The 23,266-nt window shown below is 39.0% G+C and overlaps 1 protein-coding gene across 10 annotated transcripts in view; it reads right to left on the reverse strand.

Moving 5' to 3' along the window:
• The window catches only part of GRIA4 (glutamate ionotropic receptor AMPA type subunit 4), a 679,480-nt gene extending 669,912 nt beyond the window's left edge, over positions 1-9,568 (reverse strand). For 2 of the 10 annotated variants that reach the window (XR_011570807.1, XM_070803285.1), the window contains exons 1-3: positions 9,209-9,566; positions 8,531-8,702; positions 7,176-7,334 (exon numbers count right to left, since the gene is read on the reverse strand). Coding sequence is in view for 9 of the 10 variants with exons in the window: in XM_070803285.1 (XP_070659386.1) it covers positions 7,176-7,334; positions 8,531-8,618 (247 nt within the window). In the remaining variant the exon portion in view is untranslated. Of the gene's footprint in view, positions 1-7,175; positions 7,335-8,530; positions 8,703-9,208 lie in introns of all 10 variants that reach the window. The other 8 variants (XM_070803288.1, XM_070803289.1, XM_070803291.1 and 5 more) reach the window with 6 other exon arrangements.
• Between the last annotated feature and the right edge of the window lie 13,698 nt (positions 9,569-23,266).

A 23,266-nucleotide genomic window follows, 5' to 3' on the forward strand; every position in this document is an offset into this window, starting at 1 on the left:
TAGACAAATATGCATTTAGATTTGTGTATAAATTAAAATTAACAATTAAGTTAGAGGTCAAAAATTCCCATGAAATACAAATAAAATATATTTATTCAAAACACAAATTACTTTTCAAAATATAAACAGGAAATATAAACTTGAAATTTTTGCACTGATTCAGAAATAAATGTTCTATGTGACAGAAAATGTAATACAGCTAAATTTAATTGAGTTATAATTATAGGCTAAATATTTTCCAAGCACTTTTCTAATATCATAAAATACATGTGTCTTTTGTTAATGAATGAAGAAACTGAGACTTAATAGTGCAAGTAACTGGCCCACTATCAGGTTGCAAATCCAGGCCCATCTGGATCAAAAGTCCAGAAAAGATTATCCCTATCACTAATTATAAGAATATTCTAGGCCACTATACACAAAGAGTATGCATTAATAGAATCTATGTGGGATTCATAAAGGCTGCTTTTTTTTTCTAGTCAAAATATAAAAGAACACTAAAGAAAAGAGAAGAAAAGACTGATATTAAGGATCAATTATCCTTGCAACTTGTTATTAAAATTTGGCAATCAAAGATCACTATTTACTTGAAATTCTTCCTATCTTTTGGCTCCCATGAATTATTCTTACCTCACTTTCCTCTGAACTCTGACCCATTTCCTTCAGTTTCCTTTTCTCTCCTTGTCCCTGAAATACTAGTATTTCCTGGGATTTTGTCCTCAGCATTCTTTTCACTGCTTTTGCTCTCTCTGGATGATATCATCCACATCCATGATTTCAGTCATTATTCAGTGTCTCTCTTCAGTTCAGACTGAGCCCAAGAGCTCCAGATACATATGTCCAAAACTGTATTGCATTTAAATGTCTTTTAAATGCCTCCTTATCCATATATCCACACTAAACTCACCTTCCTCATTCAAATCTGCTCCTTCTTTGGTGTGCCCCTTCCGAGTTTGGTTTTGATAATTTGTCAAAACTAAAAATTGAAGAAATCATCTTTAATTCTTACCATACTGCTTTTCACCAGCCTACACAGACATCATCACTACGTTCTGTCAACAGTTCTGTATGGATCTATTTACTTTGCTCTTGTCTCAGAGCTTCCAGTTTTATTCAAGAACTTACCATCTTAAGTTGTATTGCTTCAATACAACTGTTTTTTCCTTCCCATTTCCCCCCCTTCTGGTACATTTTTCTTCTTGAAATCATCCTGTTATTTATAAAACATAAATCTGATTATGCCACTGTTGTGTTAAATCATTTACAGGTCCCCCTTTTATTCAAAACAGTTTCCTTACAAGAGCTACAAGCCCATGTGTGGATCTACAAAGCTTCGCCCCTTAGCACATCTCTCCTTCTCCTCACACTCAGTACTACAGTCAGACTAAAGCACATTCAGTGGTTCAATCACACCTGGCCTCGCCATCCCTTGATGCCTTGTCATGTGTTACTACTTTGGCGAGGGGTGCCTTCCTTTCTGTCTATATTTCAAATAACTAGCGCCTTAAAGCCCAGATCAGGTAATAACTCCCATAGGGCAGCATGCCAAGTTTGATGTTCCTTCCTGTGTTAATCTCTGTCACAGCACTCTATTTCTCTGTCATAATACTTTGTCTTACTGAACTGTGATAATTGGCTTGTATATATTTCCTACTGCTCCTTGAGGGTAACAACTACTCATAATTTTCAGTATCCTCATTTCTGGGCTTCCAAGGTGGCTCAGTGGTAAAGAATTTGCCTTCAATGCAGGAGACACGAATTGGATCTTTGGATCAGGACAATCCCTGGAGAAGGAAATGGCAACCCACTCCAGTATTCTTGCCTGGGAAATTCCATGAACAGAGTAGCCTGGTGGGCTACAGTCCATGGGGTTGTAAAAGAGTCAGATATGATTTAGTGACTAAATATCAATCTTCATTTCTAGTAGAGTGTCTTAAATACAGTTGTCCTTGATAAACATGTTTAATGAATAAGTGACTATGTTTATTATCTAATCTAGTGAGTGAATGGGCAGATTCATTACAAAATATGACTTCAGTCTTTGCTGCATCACTCACTGTCATCTGATTAATGAATAAGTTGCCCAGAAATGTGTTGCCCTATTTTCTTAAAAATATTACGATAAAATTAGAAAAAAAGACAGTTACTTTATTTCTTGATTCAAGTAATCTCAGTATAGATGTATTTTTCACATCCATGGTCTCCTGGTTAAAGTGCTAGGTTAGTGACTAGAACAACTGGGTTCAAATCTAAACTCTGTGACTTATTAGCCACATGGTCTTTGGCAAATCAAGTGAGTTTCTTGAGCCGAATCTGGCTTACCTAAAAAATAATGACTATCTTCTCAGACAGGCTCACTCCAAGATTAGTTGAGGTCAAATAAAATCATGTACACAAAAACAGTATAAAACCTGTGTTATAATAAAATGTAAGGTATATGGAATTTATTCCTAATTTTAAATTCTTGAACACTAGTAAAATTCTGTTAATAAGATATATACATAATTCCTAAAGTCAGAAAGTAAAAATTGTTCCTCTTTGAGAAATAACACCTCTTGGAACAATTCATAAGAAAAAAAGTAAAAAGAATTTTTTCAAATAGGTTTATGGAAGTTTAATCCTGTGACAATTTTGAAATACATCAATGCAAATTGTGCATCATTTAAGAAAGGTCCAAGCCACAGGAATATGACTCATCTTTGTCATCAATCTCATGATGGAAAATTAAGATAAAAGGGGAAATAATATTATAAAACTAAGTAATTATTTCAAATCAACATAGAATCTTGCTATCAAATCAAAATAAGGAAAGTTAATTATAGTAACTCATTTTCCTAAAAACAATCAAAAGTCAAACAATATTCAATTCTAATATATTTCTTATAACAACTATGAAGGTCAAAATATCAGAATTTTGATTTTAGCATTTTTAAAATATTATATCAGCCCAATATATACTTTTAGAATGCCTTTTTAGGGTATCATGTTCCTGAAAAGAAAGATATATAATATTTAAATATTGTTAAAGCCAAAAGACCTTATTATTCAGCACCCTTAAATTCAACATGTTTGAATTCAGTCCATAGTATATAAGCAAAAATGCCTGCAGACCCTATTGGATATACTGTCACATTTAAAACATATTTAGACTAGCTAAACAAGTATATTTTACACACTAACCTACTTTTACAAGTAGCACTCAACTTGGATATTTAGGGTTGATAACCAAACCCTTCACAAATAGAATTAATATTTAAGTTAAAAAAGAACAACTTTTTCATCATTACTAAGGTATAATATGCATTCTATTCTTGATTTACAACTTTCCAATCCATCATGTTGCAAACCACTGAATAGACAGATTTTAGACAGAAAAGGTGAGTAAGATAAACAAATCACTAAAAAATAAATAACAAAAGATAACAAAAATATTAACCAGTTAGTCTTTCCTATCCAAGTTTAAAAAGTTGGAAATATTCAACAAAAATTCTATTTCACCTAAGTGATAATACATAACTACTTAATGTATCTTATTATATATTTTCTACTACCCATTTGAAATTAAAAGAATCATTTGAGTAACTGAACATCTCTGTGTTTTATTGTAAAGAGGCTGCCTCTTTTACAGGATTTCAAACATAACTGAACTAAAGTGATAATTGCAATCTCTCTCTTTTTTTTTTCTTATTTTTTAGACAACTTGATGATAGACTACATCAGTATTTTGGTTATTATTGCTTTGGCCAAATTTAAGATATATCATCCTCCAAGCAAAAACATCTTTATTAATTAACTATTAGAAAAATATAAGAACACAGCCTCAATTTAGGTTGTCTTAAATGTTTTGCAGAGAACATACTCAATTTAACTAGCATGTTTGCTTGTGAAGATAGCTATTTGGAGTCAAATGCATAATATTTTGTTAAAGAAAACTGTCCACATCAAATTATTTTTTTTAATATCTATTTGCCAAAGACCATATTTTGAATAGATTACAGAAAATAAATGTATATCTTTAATTACATTTTGATATTTGACTACTTGGGCTACCTATTACACCTGTACTTTGTTATTTAAATATGCCATAATTCTATATTATCTGTATTTCTTGTAATTTCAGTTTTATACTAGGCAAAGTATGATTTTTCAACAATGGGGATAGTTTAAAAACAGAACAGCATTTTAATTTAATCTTACACAAATGCTGTTAAAAAAATAAAAAGTTACAAGCTAAAATAAACCCAGTTCTCCTTCAGAAACTTGAGATTTATCCCAACAGTGCAAATTTTGAGTTTATTGGGGTTTATATTTATGTAGTATGTCAACTTCATATGCAGAATGTTTAGATTGTCCAAAATATTCTTTAAACTTTAATTCTGAGACAGAAGAATCGACCTTAAATTACATTTATCCAGTAGATGACCAATAATACTCTTTATTCCTTAGTCTGCTATTTTTAGTTTTTAAGTGTATATTTCATAAAATAAATATATCCTATACAGTGGTTCTCATTCACAAAGACACTAGATTACGCAGTTTTACAAGGATTCACTTTAGGAAAATCATATTTAAAATAAACCTAGTTGAACACATATTATACATTTATATTTAATACAACATAAAAGATTTTAAAATCTAGTCTATATCGCTATGAGGAATAATTTCATGTTAATTCTCTAGAACACTATTTTTACCTTTTGTACCCAAAGGCATAGAGCTTGATACATGAGGTTGCCTCATACTTATGGCTTATGTTTCACCTTTGATTAGACTGGAATATCACATGTGTGCAGGCTCTTGGTCAGTTCATTTAACAAATACCAATCACCTGACCCATACTCTCTGATCACTGATTTTTCCCAAATCCTACTTATATTCATAAGGACATTTGGCATACTCATTTGTCAAAAATTTTCCTTTCTTCACTAGAAAATGTTTTTCCCTTATTTACAACTTTTTCTTTTAATACTTTAAACATGTACACAAAGTCAATTACAAGTGATTATGAAAAACATGATACCACTATTTACATTACACTTGGAATCAAAATAAGCAGACTTTGTTTTCTTAGCTTCAATTTTCTCAATTCTAACATGTTAAAGAACAGCATACTACGTATATTTTATACCTATTTCTACTTTTTCATGCTGTGTACAGTTTCTTATCAATTTTTATGTTTACAGTTCTTTGCCACTAACATTTTATTCTATATAACATTTTTATCACATAAATAATATGATACTAACTAAAATTAACCTGAATGAGATTAACAAATTATGAAGAAGGAGAAAATAAAGAATTATCACTGTAGTTTATAAAGCTGGAAGCCAGAATATAAACTTTAGAATACTTAAGAACCTAATCTAGAAAAATAAAACTAATATAGTTCCACTTTTATGAAAGTCTTTCAAAATTAAATAATAAAAATATATATTTAAATAGCAATTTACTGTAGACAAAGTACCTTCAGATATATTTGAATCATAAATTATTTTTAAACAGTAGTGTTTTTGTTGCCAAAATCTCAAGAGAGACATAAGGAAAATACTTAAATCAACAGATAAAATTCATGTACTATGGAAAATATTTTATACCTAGAACTATTTGAAATGTTGACATCTCTATCAAAACTTGGAAGAAAAAATAATAACAAGACATTTAAAAAAATAGCTATCCATAAACTTAGCTCTAATTTATGTTCATTTCTGCTTAAAAACAATTCCCATATAATTATTTTCATAATGAGTATTAATCTTATTACTAAATAAAACAAGTGATTTTTCAAAGTAAATAGCACTCAAAGGAACTAAAGCATTCCTGCAAATTAATACAATTGCTGTAGATTAAAATAAAAATTCAAATGCTTTAACCTCCTTATGAAATGAAGTTCAAAAATAGAGTATTGATTAGGTGCCTAAAATTAAGGAAACATGATCATGTTATTTGTTAGATGAATTAATCACAGATATATATGAATTAAATGAAACAAATATCCTCCTAACACATAAAAACTCTTTGTTTTCAAATTTGTTTGTTCAAAATACAGTTTCTTGTACATAGAAAGAGTACTTTCAAAAGAAAAATATACTCAGCCTGATATATTAAAAATATTATATAATGCAGACTGAATATTTTATTATTATTGTGCAAAACTTTATATAGAAACTATTCCTACATGTCTTACGTAATCTATAACAATTATCTTAACACAAAACTTTTAAGAAGCAGTAAATTAGCATCTAAAAATAAGGAGGTATGGAAAACATGTATTTCCTTCAAAAGTGAAAATGTAACCTAAATGCTCTATTGATCATATTTTATTGATTTTTAAATTAATACACAGTTGCTTATATTTTTACTTTATGTTATACAGTATTTTCACAGGGGAGCTCTGAAAAACTGTTTAATTATAACATTAGGTAAGATCACCAAATCTTAATTGTATTGTGGGGATAATAGATCCAGCTGGGTTAGTATGTGATTTCAGTGGGTTGGAGATTAACATGATTTGCCACCAAGGTAAGAATCCATGGAGTTATATCCACAGGATATATACATTACCTGATAGCAAGAGACATTTACAACCCAGAATATAAGAGCAGGGCAGCCTCAAGTGACATCACCAGATCATCTGCAGTGTCAACCAACCTAGTGGAATATACATCCTCCACACCACCACTTCCCACTTTCTCACTGTTAGCAAACCTTCCATTGCCTTTATCAGTGTAAGAGAGCATGTGTCTTCTTTAAAAGCAAGATGTATGCTCACTCAAGTCAAAAGCAAATACAAAAACCAAAGGAAAAGAAATAAAAAAAAAAACCAAGACTGAGTACAATTTTCACTAACTTGACATAAAGGTTGTAGGAATAATACTGAAATGTTAAAAGAGAAAGTAATTTCAAGAAAAAGGAAAGAAGAAAGAAAGGGAGGGAGGGAGAAGGAGGAGGGAGGGAGAGATGAAGGGAGGGAAGAAGGAAGGAAGAGAAGGAAAAACCAGCCAAATATGCTGGAGACTAAATCTTGTCTGTAACTCTGATTTCCTCTCTAACCAGCAAACTGTGGAGAGCTTGAATGTCTTTCTAAAATATAATAACAGTAATAATACAGAGGAAAGGAACTCTATTGCCCCATTTTAATTCTCTTCTCATTTATCTGCAACTTATGTTTTACTTACAAGCGTTTGTTACGGCAAAGCTGTTGGCGGTCTCGATGTTGTCCACATGAGGTACCAAATTAAAAGGAGCTTCTGACGCATTGGGGCTGGTGTTATGAAGAAAAATTGCTAATCGAAAAGCAGTGTACTCCTGATCTGTGTTTCGGATGAAGAGACCACCTAGCAAAAACAGCAGAAAAAGCCCGTTCAGTGTTCCCTCTTGTAACTGTTATTACACCTGCACTAAGCACTGTCAAATCCATGGCCATTCACCAATACACACATTAAGGAGCTAGCTCTGCCACATCTTGGGAGACTGCCTTTTGTCTCTAAAGAGTATGTTTAGTATTTCAGTCTTTAGGACAACTCAGCTTTTTACTGTCCCAATTTGTCATGACCACAGTGGCCTCTGAGACAGACCATTTAGTGTGTTTTGCCTTCTCTCTCTTGCCCTCCCTATGATTCCCAGCACACTGCTACAGAAGCCAGCTCCAGGCATTTCTAAGATGCATGCGGATGAGCAGAAAAGACAATTTGCATTAAAATACAGAAATGAAGGTTTATGATGACATGCAGGTGAGAGGGAAATCAGAAGGGAGACGTGAACTTTGTTTTTGTGCAGTTCCTGGACCCAGCCTAATTAGCCCCGTTTTGTGCACTGTCCACGAGAAATGATGCAGTGTGAGGCTGGGCTTAGCTGGAAGGAATTCAATAGCTGCGTCCCATCAAAAGACAGGGGAGAACAGCAAAAAAAAAAAAAAAAAAAAAAAAGCCAAGGGCAGGACGGATAGGGTCCCCAGAAATAGAGTCCAGAGGGAGGATTAAGGGCAAAAAATTCAAGAGGAAAACAAAAGAAGAAAAGGTTCCAGGAAAGGGATATAATTTTGAAATCGGTTAACTGGTAGCAAGCAAAGGCAAGTAGGTCAGGGTGTAAATGTCTTCTTTCTTTTTTTAATCTAAACAATGTCTTCTTGTAATAGTGAAAGCTGTTGCCTATATAGCACAGGAGGAAGAGTGGATGGGTTTTGTTTTGTTTAAGGAAACTCTACATCCCTTCATACTCCAGAGAAAGAAACGAAAAGAGATATTAGATAAAATGCAATCAAACCCCACGGAGATTTTATCCCAACTTATTGCAATCCTACTTCAGCGACATGAAACTGAGGGTGGATGGAGTATAGACTGAGAACCTCTCTGTGCTGTTTCAACTGAACCAGCACCAAAGAGGCAGTCCTTATAAAGGGAAGAAAGGACGAGAAAAGAGGAGAAAGGAGACGCGGAATGTTCCCTTAAATTGCTTATCAGCAACTCATTTAACTCACTTTCGGTATCTGCTACAGCCACCCACATGCATACCCCACTGAATCAGAGCTTACCTATTTGCACGCTGCTCGGAAAGGCTCCCATGGCGAGTCCCCAAAATCCAGAAAATAACAAGACAATCTGTCTGCAAATAATCCTCATCTTCTTTTCTCCTCTCCCTGGCGCGCGCTCTTTCTCTCGCACTCTTCCTAAAGACCGTTCAGAGAGGCATTGAGGACTATGGCGCTAAAATTAAAAACAAACGGAACAAAAAAAAAAAACAAAAAAAAAAACCAGAAAGAGGTTTGGACTGTTTAAGGCTATGACTTCCCTTAGCAATCCATCCCGAGCTGCGAGATTTTTCCTGCAGTCTCCATAGCCCTGGGAGAGGTTTGCTGTCCGGCTGCAAATGTTGCACATGCAAAAGATGGTGGTGGAGCGGTTCCTGCTTGCTCGCAGGGATGAGACATGCGCTCTATCTGTGCCTAGCTCACACTCACGCTCGGCCCTCGCTTTCTCACCTACACACACACACGCGCGCGCGCGTACACACACACACACACACACACACACACACGTACACACACGAGCCGCGGCCGCCGCGCGCTCCGCGGCTGGGGTCTGCCACCGGCCACCTAGAGCCCCCGCCGCCCCGCGCGTCGCGCCCCCCGGCGGCCCCTCCACAGGCGCGGAGCGGTAGCTCCGAACGTCCCTCGCCCACCGCCCGGCGGGCTTCGCCCCCGGCTGCTCACCGGAGCGCCCCAGGCTCTCCGACGCTCCGCAGCCAGTGGAGACAGGTTTTTCCCTTTCACGGCTCCCGCCTCTCTCCTTCCCGCTTTGGCAGGGGGTTCCACTCTGGGAGTGGGCACCCCCAGGGTCCCGCTCTTTGCTTTCCAGGCGCCCCTGTTCCGCGGCCACGTGAGGCTGGAAATTCACCCGCGGGCCAGGTCCTCAAGCCCCGACCAGGGCCCCTGGGATCTGGTCCCTCCCGGTGCTCCCGGCACCCTGCCGCATTCTTGCAGGCTCTGGAGAGGATCGGCTGCCTCCCTCTCCAGTTCAGCCTTTCTCTCAGCCTCGCCCTCTTCTGCCACTGGGCTGCGCACAGGACTCCGGTCTGCGCTGCAGCAAATGTTTCTCATCAACAAACAGCCCAGGGAATCTGGAGGCCCTAGAAAGGGATGGATGAAATGAGGGGGCTCAGGGAGAGCAAGGATGAGGAAAGGTGCGAAGGGCAGCCGCCGGCGAGTCTAAGAGTCCGGGACCAGCGAGGAGAAGAAACACAGAGAGGCTGAAACAGGCTAGGAAAGAGAGCAAGGAAGGAAAAGTTAATTTAAAAAAAATAAAATAAAATAAAGAACAAAGAAGGGTAACGACCAAGGTGGGGGACTGAGAAATGAAAACGGAATAGGGCCTCTACGCTCTTCTTTGAAAGTCAGGGAACTAGGAGTAAGAACCGCTTAACCTGCAAAGTATGAAGGGGAGTTAAGGAGTCCTTTCTTTGCAGGCTCTTTTCAGGTGACACATTTCCGCTGTGCTGGGCCTGCCTCAGGATTTAGAAAGCACATAGTTCAGAGGCTGATGAAGGAGAATCTCTTGGTTCTCCTTGGGTTAGCGGACACAAGTGACTATTTGTGCCCGATAGAAAAATCGGGTGTTTTTCATGCACATCTTTTCTTAACTGGAGCTCCAGAATACTCATCTCTACTCCATGTCACCCCAGGAATGCTTAAGCACTGTGTTGATGATGTCAGTAGTTGCTTTAAATGGATAGAAGAAAATTAATTATCCTAGAAAATTTTAGAGCTATGGTGTCACTGCCTCTCCATGGGTCGTCTATAAGACTTCATTTCACTTGACTGTGTTGGATGGAGTCTGTGCCACACCCAGAGAGCCACTGCAGAAGCAATGAATGAAAGATTTCTAATTTCCTCTGTACCGTCTGTCTCCTGACCTAGACAGTATATTCAATCCCCAAATTCCACTAAGTGATGAAAGAAAAAGTGTTTTAAATCTTTACAGGTCTTTGGGTGCCATTGCTTGAATCATATTATTTTAGAGTCTGCAGGACTGGGTCACATCAGCTAAAGCCAAGATTCTGAAGAATTGTTAGAGGGAAGGATTCTCCTTAAAGGTTAACTGTAAGAAATTTTAGAAATTTAGTGGCATGATGCCTTCATTTAATGCATTAGTATCTTTTACACTTAAAGTACTGTCTTGTATTATATTTTAGGAATGAATATAGGAAGTGCCTGTGTTTATTTGATGTAACATTTGGGAAAAGAAGAGAAAGAACTGATTAATGTGGAGTTCTTACAAGGGCTCAATTGGTAAAGACTTCTTGAAATATGTATTACCTTTACTCCTTCAAGTATCCTTTTATTAGATGTCACCAAGTGCCTGTATTTGGAGTTTGAGGATGACATTTAATAATCCCTGCAATAACGTCAGAGTGCTTTTCTTCAGAGTGTTTCTCTAAGTTCTGAATTTTGCTTTTAAATACGTCTTTTTGTTGTTGTTATTCTTCCACTTTTCTGTTATATTTCACTACAAATTGTCATGACAAAAAACAACCTAAACAATTGTGAGTAACTGGATGTCACAAATCATACATTTGTCAGTTTAAAAGGCTTTAGTTTTTCAAGTCAAGTGGGATTTGAAATGCTTTCCTTTTTGTCTTTTCTGTCAATGTAAAAACCAAACTGTAATGATATTATTGTTTCTCTTATAAGAAGATAATAAAGTAGATCACATAAAATTTAAGTTGAAGTTAACTGAAATTAAAATTTCAAAACCCAAAAAGCCATTAAATTCATCACTTCCTGGGAAAATAGTCTAGCTCTCCTTAATGCATAGAGGTGATTATTAACCATTGTTCTAAAAAATGAAGAGTTGAGGTTTCATAGGATGAAATGCCACTATTAATTGAGGTGCAAAACAAGTTTTATTTTTCATCTAATCAGTATAATGACACCTTGGCTAATAATGACCTTGTCTATATTTTCCACTATATAGACCTAGATATTTTTCTCTATATCTATACCTACATGAATATACATATAGACATGCCTTCCTGTCATGCCTGTCTTTAAGGCAAATTCTTAAGATTTAATAAAAGAAAAAAAGTTTGGATTTGGCTAGGAAGGACAGCAAGTGGAGGCTGTGGCAAATGTTGTGCATTCATATATAACAGAAATGATAATCACAATGCTGAAGACAAAGCAGTGAAAAATAAAAATGGATCTGGTAATGGTACAGCTAACACCTGCACTTTTAATCTTGAATTTTTGGCCCTCCAAAAAATATTATATCTATTACTACTAAAACTATGCTATATATACTTACTACTATGATATTATATCTACTACTGTGGGCAAGGATCCCTTAGAAGAAATGAACTAGCCCTCATAGTCAACAAGAGTCCAAAATGCAGTACTTGGGTGCGATCTTGAAAATGATAGAATGAACTCTGTATGTTTCCAAGGCAAACCATTCATTATCACAGTAATCCAAGTCCATGCCACAACCACTAATATTGAACAAGCTGAAGGTGAATGGTTTTATGAAGACCTACATGACCTTATAGAATGAACATTAAAAAAAAAAAGTCATTTTTGCCATAGGCAACTGGAATGCAAAAGTAGGAAGTCAAGAGATGTCTGGAGTAACTGGCCTGTTTGGACTTGGAGTACAAAATTTGGACTTGAAGCAGGGCAAAGGCTAACAGAAATTTGCCAAGAGAACACACTATTCATAGCAAATACCCTCTTGCAGCAACACTAGAGATGACTCTACACATGGTCAATACTGAAAACAGATTGTTTACATTCTTTGCAGTCAAAGATGGAGAAGCTCTACACAGTCAGCAAACACAACATTGGGGGCTGACTGTGGCTCAGATCATGAACTCCCTATGGCAAAATTCAGACTGAAATTGAAGAAAGTAGGGAAAACCACTAGGTCATTCAGATATGACCTAAATTAAATTGCTTACAATGATCCAGTGGAAGTGACAAATAGGTTCAAGGGATTGGACTGAGAGACAGAGTGCCTGAAGAACTATGGACAATGGTTAGCAGCATTCTACATGAGGCTGTGATCAAAACCATGCCCAAGAAAAAGAAATACAAAAAAGCAAAATGGTTCTCAGAGGTGGTGGTTGTTTAGTCGCTAAGTTGTGTCCAACTCTTGCGATCCCAAGGACTGTAGCCCTCTAGGCTCTCTGCCCGTGGGATTCTCCAGGCAAGAACAATGGAGAAGATTGTCATTTTCTTCTCCAGGGAATTTTCCCATCCCAGGAATCTAACTTTGGTCTCCTGCATTGCAGGAAGATTCTTTACCAACTGAGCTACAAATAGGTGAGAAAAGAGGAGAAGTGAAAGGCAAAGGAGAAAAAAAAAGATATATGCATCTCTATCAGTTCAGTTCAGTTCAGGTGCTCATTCGTGTCCAACTCCTTGCAACCCCAGGCTTCCCTGTCCATCACCAACTCCCAGAGTTTGCTCAAACTCATGTCCATGGAGTTGGTGATGTTACCAACCATCTCATCCTCTGTCATCTCCTTCTCCTCCTGACTACTATCTTTCCCAGAATCAGGGTCTTTTCAAATGAGTCAGTTCTTCACATCAGGTGCCAAAGTATTGGAGTTTCAGCTTCAGCATCAGTCCTTCTGATGAATATTCATGACTGATTTCCTTTAGGATGGACTGGTTGGATCAACTTGCAGTCCAAGGGACACTCCAACATCACAGTTCAAGCATCAGTTCTTCAGTGCTCATTTCTTTATGGTGAATTCTCACACATATACATGAATACTGGAAAAACTATAGCTTTGACTAGACAGACCTTTGTAAAGTAATGCCTTTTACTATATTTTCTAGGCTGGTGATAGCTTTTCTTCCAAGGAACAAGTGACTTTTAATTTATGGCTGCAGTCACCTCTGCAGCAATTTTGAAGCCCAAGAGAATAAAGCCTGTCACTGTTTCTATGTTTTTCCCATCTATTTGCATAGAGTGATGGGACCAGATACCATGATCTTCATTTTTTGAATGATGAGTCTTAAGCTGGCTTTTTCACTCTGCTAAAGAGGCTTTTAGTTTCTCTTCACTTTCTGCCATGGGTGGTGTCATCTGCATATCTGAGATTACTGGTATTTCTCCTGGCAATCTTGAGTCTAGCTTGTGCTTCATCCAGTCCAGCATTACACATAATGTACTCTGCATATTAAGTTAAGTAAGCAGAGTGACAATATACAGCCTTGATGCACTCCTGTCCCAAGTTTGAATCAGTCTGTTGTTCCATTTCTTGTTCTAACTGTTGCTTCCTGACCTGCATGCAGATTTCTCAGGAGGCAGGTAAGGTGGTCTGGTTTTCCAATCTCTTGAAGAAGTTTCCATAGTTTGTTATGATCCACATAGTCAAAGGCTTTAGCATCATCAATGAAACAGAAGTAGATGTTTTTTTCTGGAATTCTTTTGCTTTTCCTATGATCCAGTGGAGTTTGGCAATTTGATCTCTGGTTCCTCTGCCTTTTCTAAATCCAGCTTGAACATCTGGAAGTTCTCAATTCACATAATGCTGAAGCCTAGCGTGATGAATTTTAAGCATTACTTTGCTAGTGTGTGAGATGAGTGCAACTGAACAGTAGTTTGAACATTCCTTGTCATTGCCTTTCTTTGAGATTGGAGTGAAAATTATTCTTTCCAGTCCTCTGGCCACTTCTGAGTTTTCCAAATTTGCTGGCATATTGAGTGTAGCACTTCCATAGAATTATGTTTTAGGAATTGAAATAGATCAACTGAAATTCCATCACCTCCACTAGCTTTGTCCATAGTGATGCTTCCTAAGACCCACTTGACCTCACACTCCAGGGTGTCTGGCTTTAGTTAATGATCACACCATTGTGGTTATCTGGGTCATAACATCTTTTCTTAATAGTTCTTCTGGGTATTCTTGCCACCTCTTCTTAATATCTGATGCTTCTGTTAGGTCCATATCATTTCTGTCTTTTATTGTGCCCATCTTGGCATGAAATCTTCCCTTGATGTCTCTAATTTTCTTGAAGAGATCTCTAGTCTTTCTCATTCTGTTTTTTTCCTCTATTTCTTTTCACTGATCACTTAGGAAAGCTTTCTTATCTCTCCTTGCTATTTCCTAGAACTCTGCATTCATATGGCTATATCTTTCCTTTTCTTCTTTGTCTTTTGCTTCTCTTCTTTTCTCAGCTATTTTTAAGGCCTCCTCAGGCAACCTTTTTGCATTTCTTTTTGTTTGGGATGGTTTTGATCACAATCTTCTGTACAATGTTCCTAACCTCCATCCATAGTTCTTAGCACTCTATCAGGTCTAATCCCTTGAATCTATTTGTCTTTTCCACTGTATAATCATAAGCAGTCTCATTTAGGTCATACGTGAATGATCTAGTGATGTTCCATACTTTCTTAAATTTAAGTCTGAATTTTACCATAAGGAATTGATGATCTGAACCACAGTGAGCTCCCAGTCTTGTTTTTGCTGACTGTATAGAGCTTCTTCATCTTCAGCTACAAAAAATATAATCAATCTGATTTCGATGTTGACCATCTAGTGATGTCCATGTGTAGAGTCGTCTCGTGTTGTTGGAAGAGTGTGTTTGCTATGACCAGTGCATTCTCTTGGCAAAACTTTTAGCCTTTGCCCTGCTTCATTTTGTACTTCAAGACCAAACATTTACTCCAGGAATCTCTTGACTTCCTACTTTTCATTCCAGTTCCCTATGATGAAAAGGACATATTTTTATTGTGTGTGTGTGTGTGTGTGTGTGTGTGTGTTTGTTCTAGAAGGTCATGTAGGTCTTCATAGAACTATTCAACTTCAGCTTCTTTGGTATTAGTGTTTGGGGTATAGACTTGGATTACTGTGATATTGAATGGTTTGCCTTGGACACACAGAGAGCATTCTGTCATTTTTGAGATTTTTATCCAAGTACTGCATTTTGGACTCTTTTGTTGACTATGAGAGCTAGTCCATTTCTTCTAAGGGATTCTTGCCCACAGCAGTAGATATAATGGTCATCTAAATTAAGTTTTCCCATTCCCATCTGTTTAGTTCACTGATTCCAAATATGTCTATGTTCATTCTTGCTATCAAGGTCTTTTCCAATAAGTCAGTTCTTTGCATCATGCGGCCAAAGTATTGGCATTTCAGCTTCAGCATCAGTCTGTCCAATGGATATTCAGGACTGATTTTTTTTTGGATGGACTGGTTTGATCTCCTTGCTGACCAAGTGACTCTGAAGAGTCTTTTGCAACACCATGGTTCAAAAGCACCATTCTTCGACTATCAGCTTTTCTTTATGGTCCAACTCTCACATCCATACATGACTGCTGGAAAAACCATAGCTTTGACTAGACAGACCTTTGTCGGCAAAGTAATGTCTCTGCTTTTTAATATACTGTTTAGATTAGTCATAGCTTTTCTTCCAAGGAGTAAGTGTCTTTTGATTTCATGGCTGCAGTCACCATCTGCAGTGCTTTTGGAGCTTAAGAAAATAAAGTCTGTCATTGTTTCCATTGTTTCCCATATATTTGTCATGAAGTGATGGGACTGTATTCCATGATTTGTTTTTTGAATGTTGAGTTTTAAGCCAACTTTTTCACTCTCCTCTTTCACCTTCATCAAGAGGCTCTTTAATTCTTCTTCACTTTCTGCCATAAGTTTTCTGCCATCTGTGTCTGTGAGGTTACTGTTATTTCTCCCAGCAATGTTGATTACAGCCCAGCATTTTGCATGATGTACTTTGCATAGAAGTTAAATAAGCAGGGTAACAATATACAGCCTTGACATACTCCTTTCCCAATTTGGAACCAGTCTGTTGTTCCATGTTTGGTTCTAACTGTTGCTTCTTGACCTGAATACAGATTTACCAGGAGGCAGGTCAAGTGGTCTGGCATCCCCATCTCTTGAAGAATTTTCCACAGTTTGTTGTGATTCACATAGTCAAAGGCTTTGAAATAGTCAATAAAGCAGAAGTAGGTGTTTCTCTGGAACTCTCTTGCTTCTTCGATGATCCAACAGATATTGACAATTTGATCTATGGTTTCTCTGCCTTTTCTAAATCCAGTTTGAACATCTGGAAGTTCTCAGTTCATGTAATGTTGAAGCCTGGCTTGGAGAATTTTGAGCATTACTTTGCTAGTGTGTGAGATGAGTGCAACTGTGTGGTAGTTTTAACACTCCTTGGCATTGCCTTTCTTTTGAAATTGCCGTGAACACTGACCTTTTCTGGTCTTGTGGGCACTGCTGAGTTTTCCAAATTTGCTGGAATATTGTGTGCAGCACTTTAACAGCATCATGTTTTAGGATTTGAAATGGATCCATTGAAATTCCATCACCTCCACTAGCTTTGTTCATAATAATACTTCTTAAGGCCCACTTGACTTCACATTCTAGGATTTCTGGCTCTAGCTGAGTGATCACACCACTGTGGTTATCTGGGTCATGAAGATCTCTTTTACTTAGTTCTTCTGTGTATTGTTTGTTGCTTACATTAGTTCATCTTCGGACATTTGGAGCTATTGTTATGACACCATCCTTTTGTGTTGTGAATACTCCCATGCTTATTGTGAGTTCCCTGATACCTTAGTTGATAAAGAATCTGCCTGCAATGCAGAAGACCCAGGTTTGATCCCTAGTTTGGAAGATACTCTGGAGAAGGAAATGGCAACACACTCCTGTATTCTTGCCTTGGAAATCCAATGGAGAGAGGAGCCTAGCAGGCTACTGTCCATGGGGTCACCACAATCAGACACCACTTAGTGACTACACCACCACATGCTTATTGCAGGGTTTCCCTGGTATCTCAGATGGTAAAGAATCTGCCTGCAATGCAGGAGACTCTGGTTCAATCCCTAGGTCAGGAAGATCCCTTGGAGCAGAAAATGGATACCCATTCCAGTATTCTTGCCTGGAGAATTTCATGGACACAGGAATCTGGCTGGCTCCAGTCTATAGGGTCACAAACAGTGGGACATGACTGAACAACTACCCTCACTTTTAGATGCTATTTCTGTTATAGCCTTAATATGGTACATTTCTTTAAAGAGTCCTATTTCCTCTTATTGGAGCATGATATTAAAAAAAAAAAAAAAAAGATCTGGACAATGAGTTTGCTCATTTTTACTGCATTGTCATTGCTTCTAGGTTTTCATGTAAGATAGAGCTTGTATACTAACCTATGTATACATACATACTGAAAGTTATTTTTCTAGCTATCCATTGGTGCTGTGCTGTGTTAAGTCACTTCAGTCATATCCAACTCTTTACAGCCCCTTGGACTGTAGCCTGACAAGCTCCTCTGTCCATGGGATTCTCCAGGCAAGAATACTGGAGTGAAATGTCATCCCTTACTCCAGGTTATCCCCCTACATATGTATTAAACTAAATATGAGTTCATACTGATGTTTCCACCTCAAATCCAGCACTACAGAGGTCTCTGTAGCCTCCCTTTTTCTCATCTTATTAAATATAAAAAAAATTATACCTGGAATATATTATATCACTGTTAAATCTATGATATAATGATGAGTTTAAAAAGAAACCATTCACATCAGTCTTTATATGTTAGGAAACCAATTCATCAGTTCAGATCAGATCAGTCACTCAGTCATGTCCGACTGTTTGCGACCCCATGAATTGCAGCACACCAGGCTTCTCTGTCCATCACCAACTCCCAGAGTTCACTCAGACTCACGTCCATCGAGTCAGTGATGCCATCCAGCCATCTCATCCTCTGTCGTCCCCTTCTCCTCTTGCCCCCAATCCCTCCCAGCATCAGAGTCTTTTCCAATGAGTCAACTCTTCGCATGAGGTGGCCAAAGTACCGGAGTTTCAGCTTTTAGCATCATTACTTCCAAAGAAATCCCAGGGCTGATCTCCTTCAGAATGGACTGGTTGGATATCCTTGCAGTCCAAGGGACTCTCAAGAGTGTTCTCCAACACCATAGTTCAAAGGCATCAATTCTTCAGTGCTCAGCCTTCTTCACAGTCCAACTCTCACATCCATACATCACCACTGGAAAAACCATATCATTGACTAGCTGGACCTTTGTTGGCAAAGTAATGTCTCTGCTTTTGAATATGCTATCCAGGTTGGTCATAACTTTCCTTCCAAGGAGTAAGCGTCTTTTAATTTCATGGCTGCAGTCACCATCTGCAGTGACTTTGGAGCCCCCCAAAATAAAGTCTGACACTGTTTCCACTGTTTCCCCATCTATTTCCCATGAAGTGATGGGACCGGATGCCATGATCTTCGTTTTCTGAATGTTGAGCTTTAAGCCAACTTTTTCACTCTCCACTTTCACTTTCATCAAGAGGCTTTTTAGTTCCTCTTCACTTTCTGCCATAAGGGTGGTGTCATCTACATATCTGAGGTTATTGATATTTCTCCCAGCAGTCTTGAGTCCAGCTTGTGTTTCTTCCAGTCCAGGTTTTCTCATGATGTACTCTGCATAGAAGTTAAATAAACAGGGTCACAATATATAGCCTTGATGTACTCCTTTTCCTATTTGGAACCAGTCTGTTGTTCCATGTCCAGTTCTAACTGTTGCTTCCTGACCTGCATACAAATTTCTCGAAGACAGATCAGGTGGTCTTGTATTCCCATCTCTTTCAGAATTTTCCACAGTTTATTGTGATCCACACAGTCAAAGGCTTTGGCATAGTCAATAAAGCAGAAATAGATGTTTTACTGGAACTCTCTTGCTTTTTCCATGATCCAGTGGATGTTGGCAATTTGATCTCTGGTTCCTCTGCCTTTTCTAAAACCAGCTTGAACATCAGGAAGTTCACGGTTCACATATTGCTGAAGCCTGGCTTGGAGAATTTTGAGCATTATTTACTACCGTGTGAGATGAGTGCAATTGTGTGGTAGTTTGAGCATTCTTTGGAATTGCCTTTCTTTGGGATTGGAATGAAAACTGACCTTTTCCAATCCTGTGGCCACTGCTGAGTTTTCCAAATTTGCTGGCATATTGAGTGCAGCACTTTAACAGCATCATTCATAACTTCTCTTTAACCATGAGAAACATGGTTCCCACAGTCAAGAAAAATACATTTACTTATGATATAAACCTGAATCTAAGTTTTCCAAATCAATTTAATTTTTTTTTACCATATTTTTGTTTTCATCCACTCATGATTACTGAAAAATCACGTATACTATTGTTGATTTTCTACATGCTTGGAACACAATGAATTCTATAGACATTAAAATAAATGGGGGGAGGGAAGTTCTAAGATGGAGGAGGAATAGGACGGGGAGACCACTTTCTCCCCCTCAAATTCATAAAAAGAACATTTAAACGCTGAGTAAACTCCACAAAACAACTTCTGAATGCCGGCAGAGGACATCAGGCACCCAGAGAAGCAGCCCATTGTCTTCAAAAGGAGGTAGGAAAAAATATAAAAGACAAAAAAAGACACAAAAGAGGTACGGACGGAGCTCCGTCCGAGGAAGGGAGTCTTAAAAAGAGAGAAGTTTCCAAACACCAGGAAACACTCTCACTGATGAATCTGTGGTGAGCCTTGGAAGCACAGAGGGCAACATAACAGGGAGGAAAAATAAATAAATAATTAAAACCCACAGATTAAGAGCCCAACGGTAACTCCCCCAGTGGAGAAGCAGCACAGAAGCCTGCACCCGCCACTAGCAAGTAGGGGGCTGGGCAGGGAGGCACGGGATGCATTGCTTAGAGTAAGGACTGGGCCTGAATGCCCCAAGGGCAATCTGAACAAACTATCTTGGGCTAGCAAACCAGACTGTAGGATAGCTACCATGCAAAAAGCCCTAACCTAAGATGCTACCAGGCCCGCACATAGAACAAGGGACTGAACAGAACTAGCCAGCTACAGACCATCCCCCTCTGGTGACAGACAGCCAGAGCTGGAAGGGGGGCAATCGCAGCCCCAGAGAGACATTATCTACCAAACTTCAAGCAGGCTTCTTTGCTAACTAAGACTTCTTGGGGTTCTGGACAGTCAACGTCTGCCTGAGATAGTGTGCTGGTTGTACACCCAGAAAATCGAGCAGCAAGGACTGGGGAGGTGTTAAGTCGCAGCAACCACGCTTGCCAAACACCTCATCACCTGAGCTGCTCGGACCTGGGAAGGGCACAAAACGCAGGCCCAACTGAATCTCCGCCTCTGAGGACTACCCGAGTGCCTGAACCTGAGTGGCTTAGACCTGGGAGGTGCATGCAGCCCAGGCCTGGCCTTGGTTCCCAGTGGAGCAACCTAGAGCCTGAGCAGTGTGGGCAGGGAGAGCATGTGCACTGTGAGCAGGGGCAAGCCCAGTGTGGCTGAGACACTGCGAGCACACGCCAGTGTTATTTCTTTGCAGCGCTGTTTATTTGTTCGCAGGTCCCTCCCTACCCACAGCGCAACAGAACAAGTAAGCCTAAAAAGAGTATCCATCACTGCCCACCTTGTGTTAGAGCGGAAATCAGACACTGAAGAGACCAGCAAACAGAAGAAGCTAAAACAGAGGGAACCGCCTTGGAAGTGACAGGTGCAATAGATTAAAACCCTGTAGTTAGTACCAACTACATAGGAAGGGGCTTATAGATCTTGAGAAATATAAGCTGGACCAAGGAAATATCCAAAAACGAACTGATCCCACACTGTCCACAATAACACCAGAGAAGTCCTAGATATAGTTTTACTATTGTTATGATCATTCTTTTAAAAAAATTTTTTTTTTAATTTTAAGTCCTCTATTATTCCTTTGTCATTTTTATAATCTATTATTACTTTGCAAAAAAAAGACCTTATTTTTTAAAGCAAATTTCATATGTATATATCAGTTCAGTTCAGTTCATTCACTCAGTCATGTTCGAATGTTTGAGACCCCATGAATCGCAGCAGGCCAGGCCTCCCTGTCCATCACCAACACCAGGAATTCACTCAGACTCATGTCCATCGAGTCAGTGATGCCATCCGGCCATCTCATCCTCTGTTGTATCCTACTCATCTTGCCCCCAATCCCTCCCAGCATCAGAGTCTTTTCCAATGAGTCAACTCTTCCCATGGGGTGGCCAAAGTACTGGAGTTTCAGCTTTAGCATCATTCCTTCCAAAGAAATCCCAGGGTTGATCTCTTTCAGAATGGACTGGTTGGGTCTCCTTGCAGTCCAAGGGACTCTCAAGAGTGTTCTCCAACACCACAGTTCAAAGGCATCAATTCTTCAGCACTCAGCTTTCTTCACAGTCCAACTCTAACATCCATACATGACCACTGGAAAAACCATAGCCTTGACTAGACGGACCTTTGTTGGTAAAGTAATGTCTCTGCTTTTGAATATGCTATCTAGGTTGGTCATAACTTTCCTTCCAAGGAGTAAGCGTCTTTTAATTTCATGGCTGCAGTCACCATCTGCAGTGATTTTGGAGCCTAAAAAAATAAAGTCTGCCACTGTTTCCACTGTTTCCCCATCTACTTCCCATGAAGTGAAGGGATCAGATGCCATGATCTTCATTTTCTGAATGTTGAGTTTTAAGCCAACTTTTTCAATCTCTTCTTTCACCTTCATGAAGAGGCTTTTTAGTTCCTCGTCACTTTCTGCCAGAAGGGTGGTGTCATCTGCATATCTGAGGTTATTGATATTTCTCCCGGCAATCTTGATTCCAGCTTGTGCTTCTTCCAGTCCAGCATTTCTCATGATGTACTCTGCATATAAGTTTAAAAAGCAGGGTGACAATATACAGCCTTGACGTACTCCTTTTCCTATTTGGAACCAGTGTGTTCCATGTCCAGTTCAAACTGTTGCTTTCTGACCTTCATATAGGTTGCTCAAGAGGCAGGTCAGGTGGTCTGGTATTCCCATATCTTTCAGTATTTCCACAATTTATTGTGATCCACACAATCAAAGGCTTTGCCATAATCAATAAAGCAGAAATAGCGTGGGCGGCTGTGACTGGCATACCTAGTGCGGCCGAGATGAGCTACCCCACGTCTGAGGTCAGGGATAGAAGCCAGGAGGATCCCATGCCCGAGGGGAGGTGGCCAAGAGGAGTTACCCCATGTCCGAGTACAGGGGCAGTGGCCGAGAGTGCCAGGCTGCGATGGCGCAGGAATGGAGGAGAGGAGCTACCCCACGTCCGAGGTTAGGGGCAGCGGCCAGGAGGAGCAACCCCAACTCCAAGGAGCGGTGGCTGCGCATGTACAAGAGGGCCTACAGGAGCTATTCCACGTTCAAGGTCAGAAGGGGCTGTGGTGAGGAGATAGCCCTCGTCCAAGGTAAGGAGTAGCAGCTGCGCTTTGCTGGAGCAGCCGTGAAGAGATACCTCACGTCCAAGGAAAGAGAAACCCAAGTAAGACGGTAGGTGTTGCAAGAGGGCATCAGAGGGCAGACACACTGAACCATACTCGCAGAAAACTAGTCAATCTAATCACACTAGGACCACAGCTTTGTCTAACTCAATGAAACTAAGCTATGCCCGTGGGGCAAGCCAAGATGGGCAGGTCATGGTGGAGAGATCTGACAGAATGCGGTCCACTGGAGAAGGGAATGGCAAACCACTTCAGTGTTCTTGCCTTGAGAACCCCATGAACAGTATGAAAAGGCAAAATGATAGGATACTGAAAGAGAAACTCCCCAGGTCAGTAGGTGCCCAATATGCTACTGGAGATCAGTGGAGAAATAACTCAAGAAAGAATGAAGGGATGGAGTCAAGGCAAAAACAATACCCAGTTGTGGATGTGACTGGTGATAGAAGCAAGGTCCGATGCTGTAAAGAGCAATATAGCATAGGAACCTGGAATGTTAGGTCCATGAATC

The sequence above is a fragment of the Bos indicus genome, chromosome 15 (genome assembly GCF_029378745.1).
Source record: "Bos indicus isolate NIAB-ARS_2022 breed Sahiwal x Tharparkar chromosome 15, NIAB-ARS_B.indTharparkar_mat_pri_1.0, whole genome shotgun sequence".
Classification (NCBI taxonomy): Eukaryota; Metazoa; Chordata; class Mammalia; order Artiodactyla; family Bovidae; genus Bos; species Bos indicus.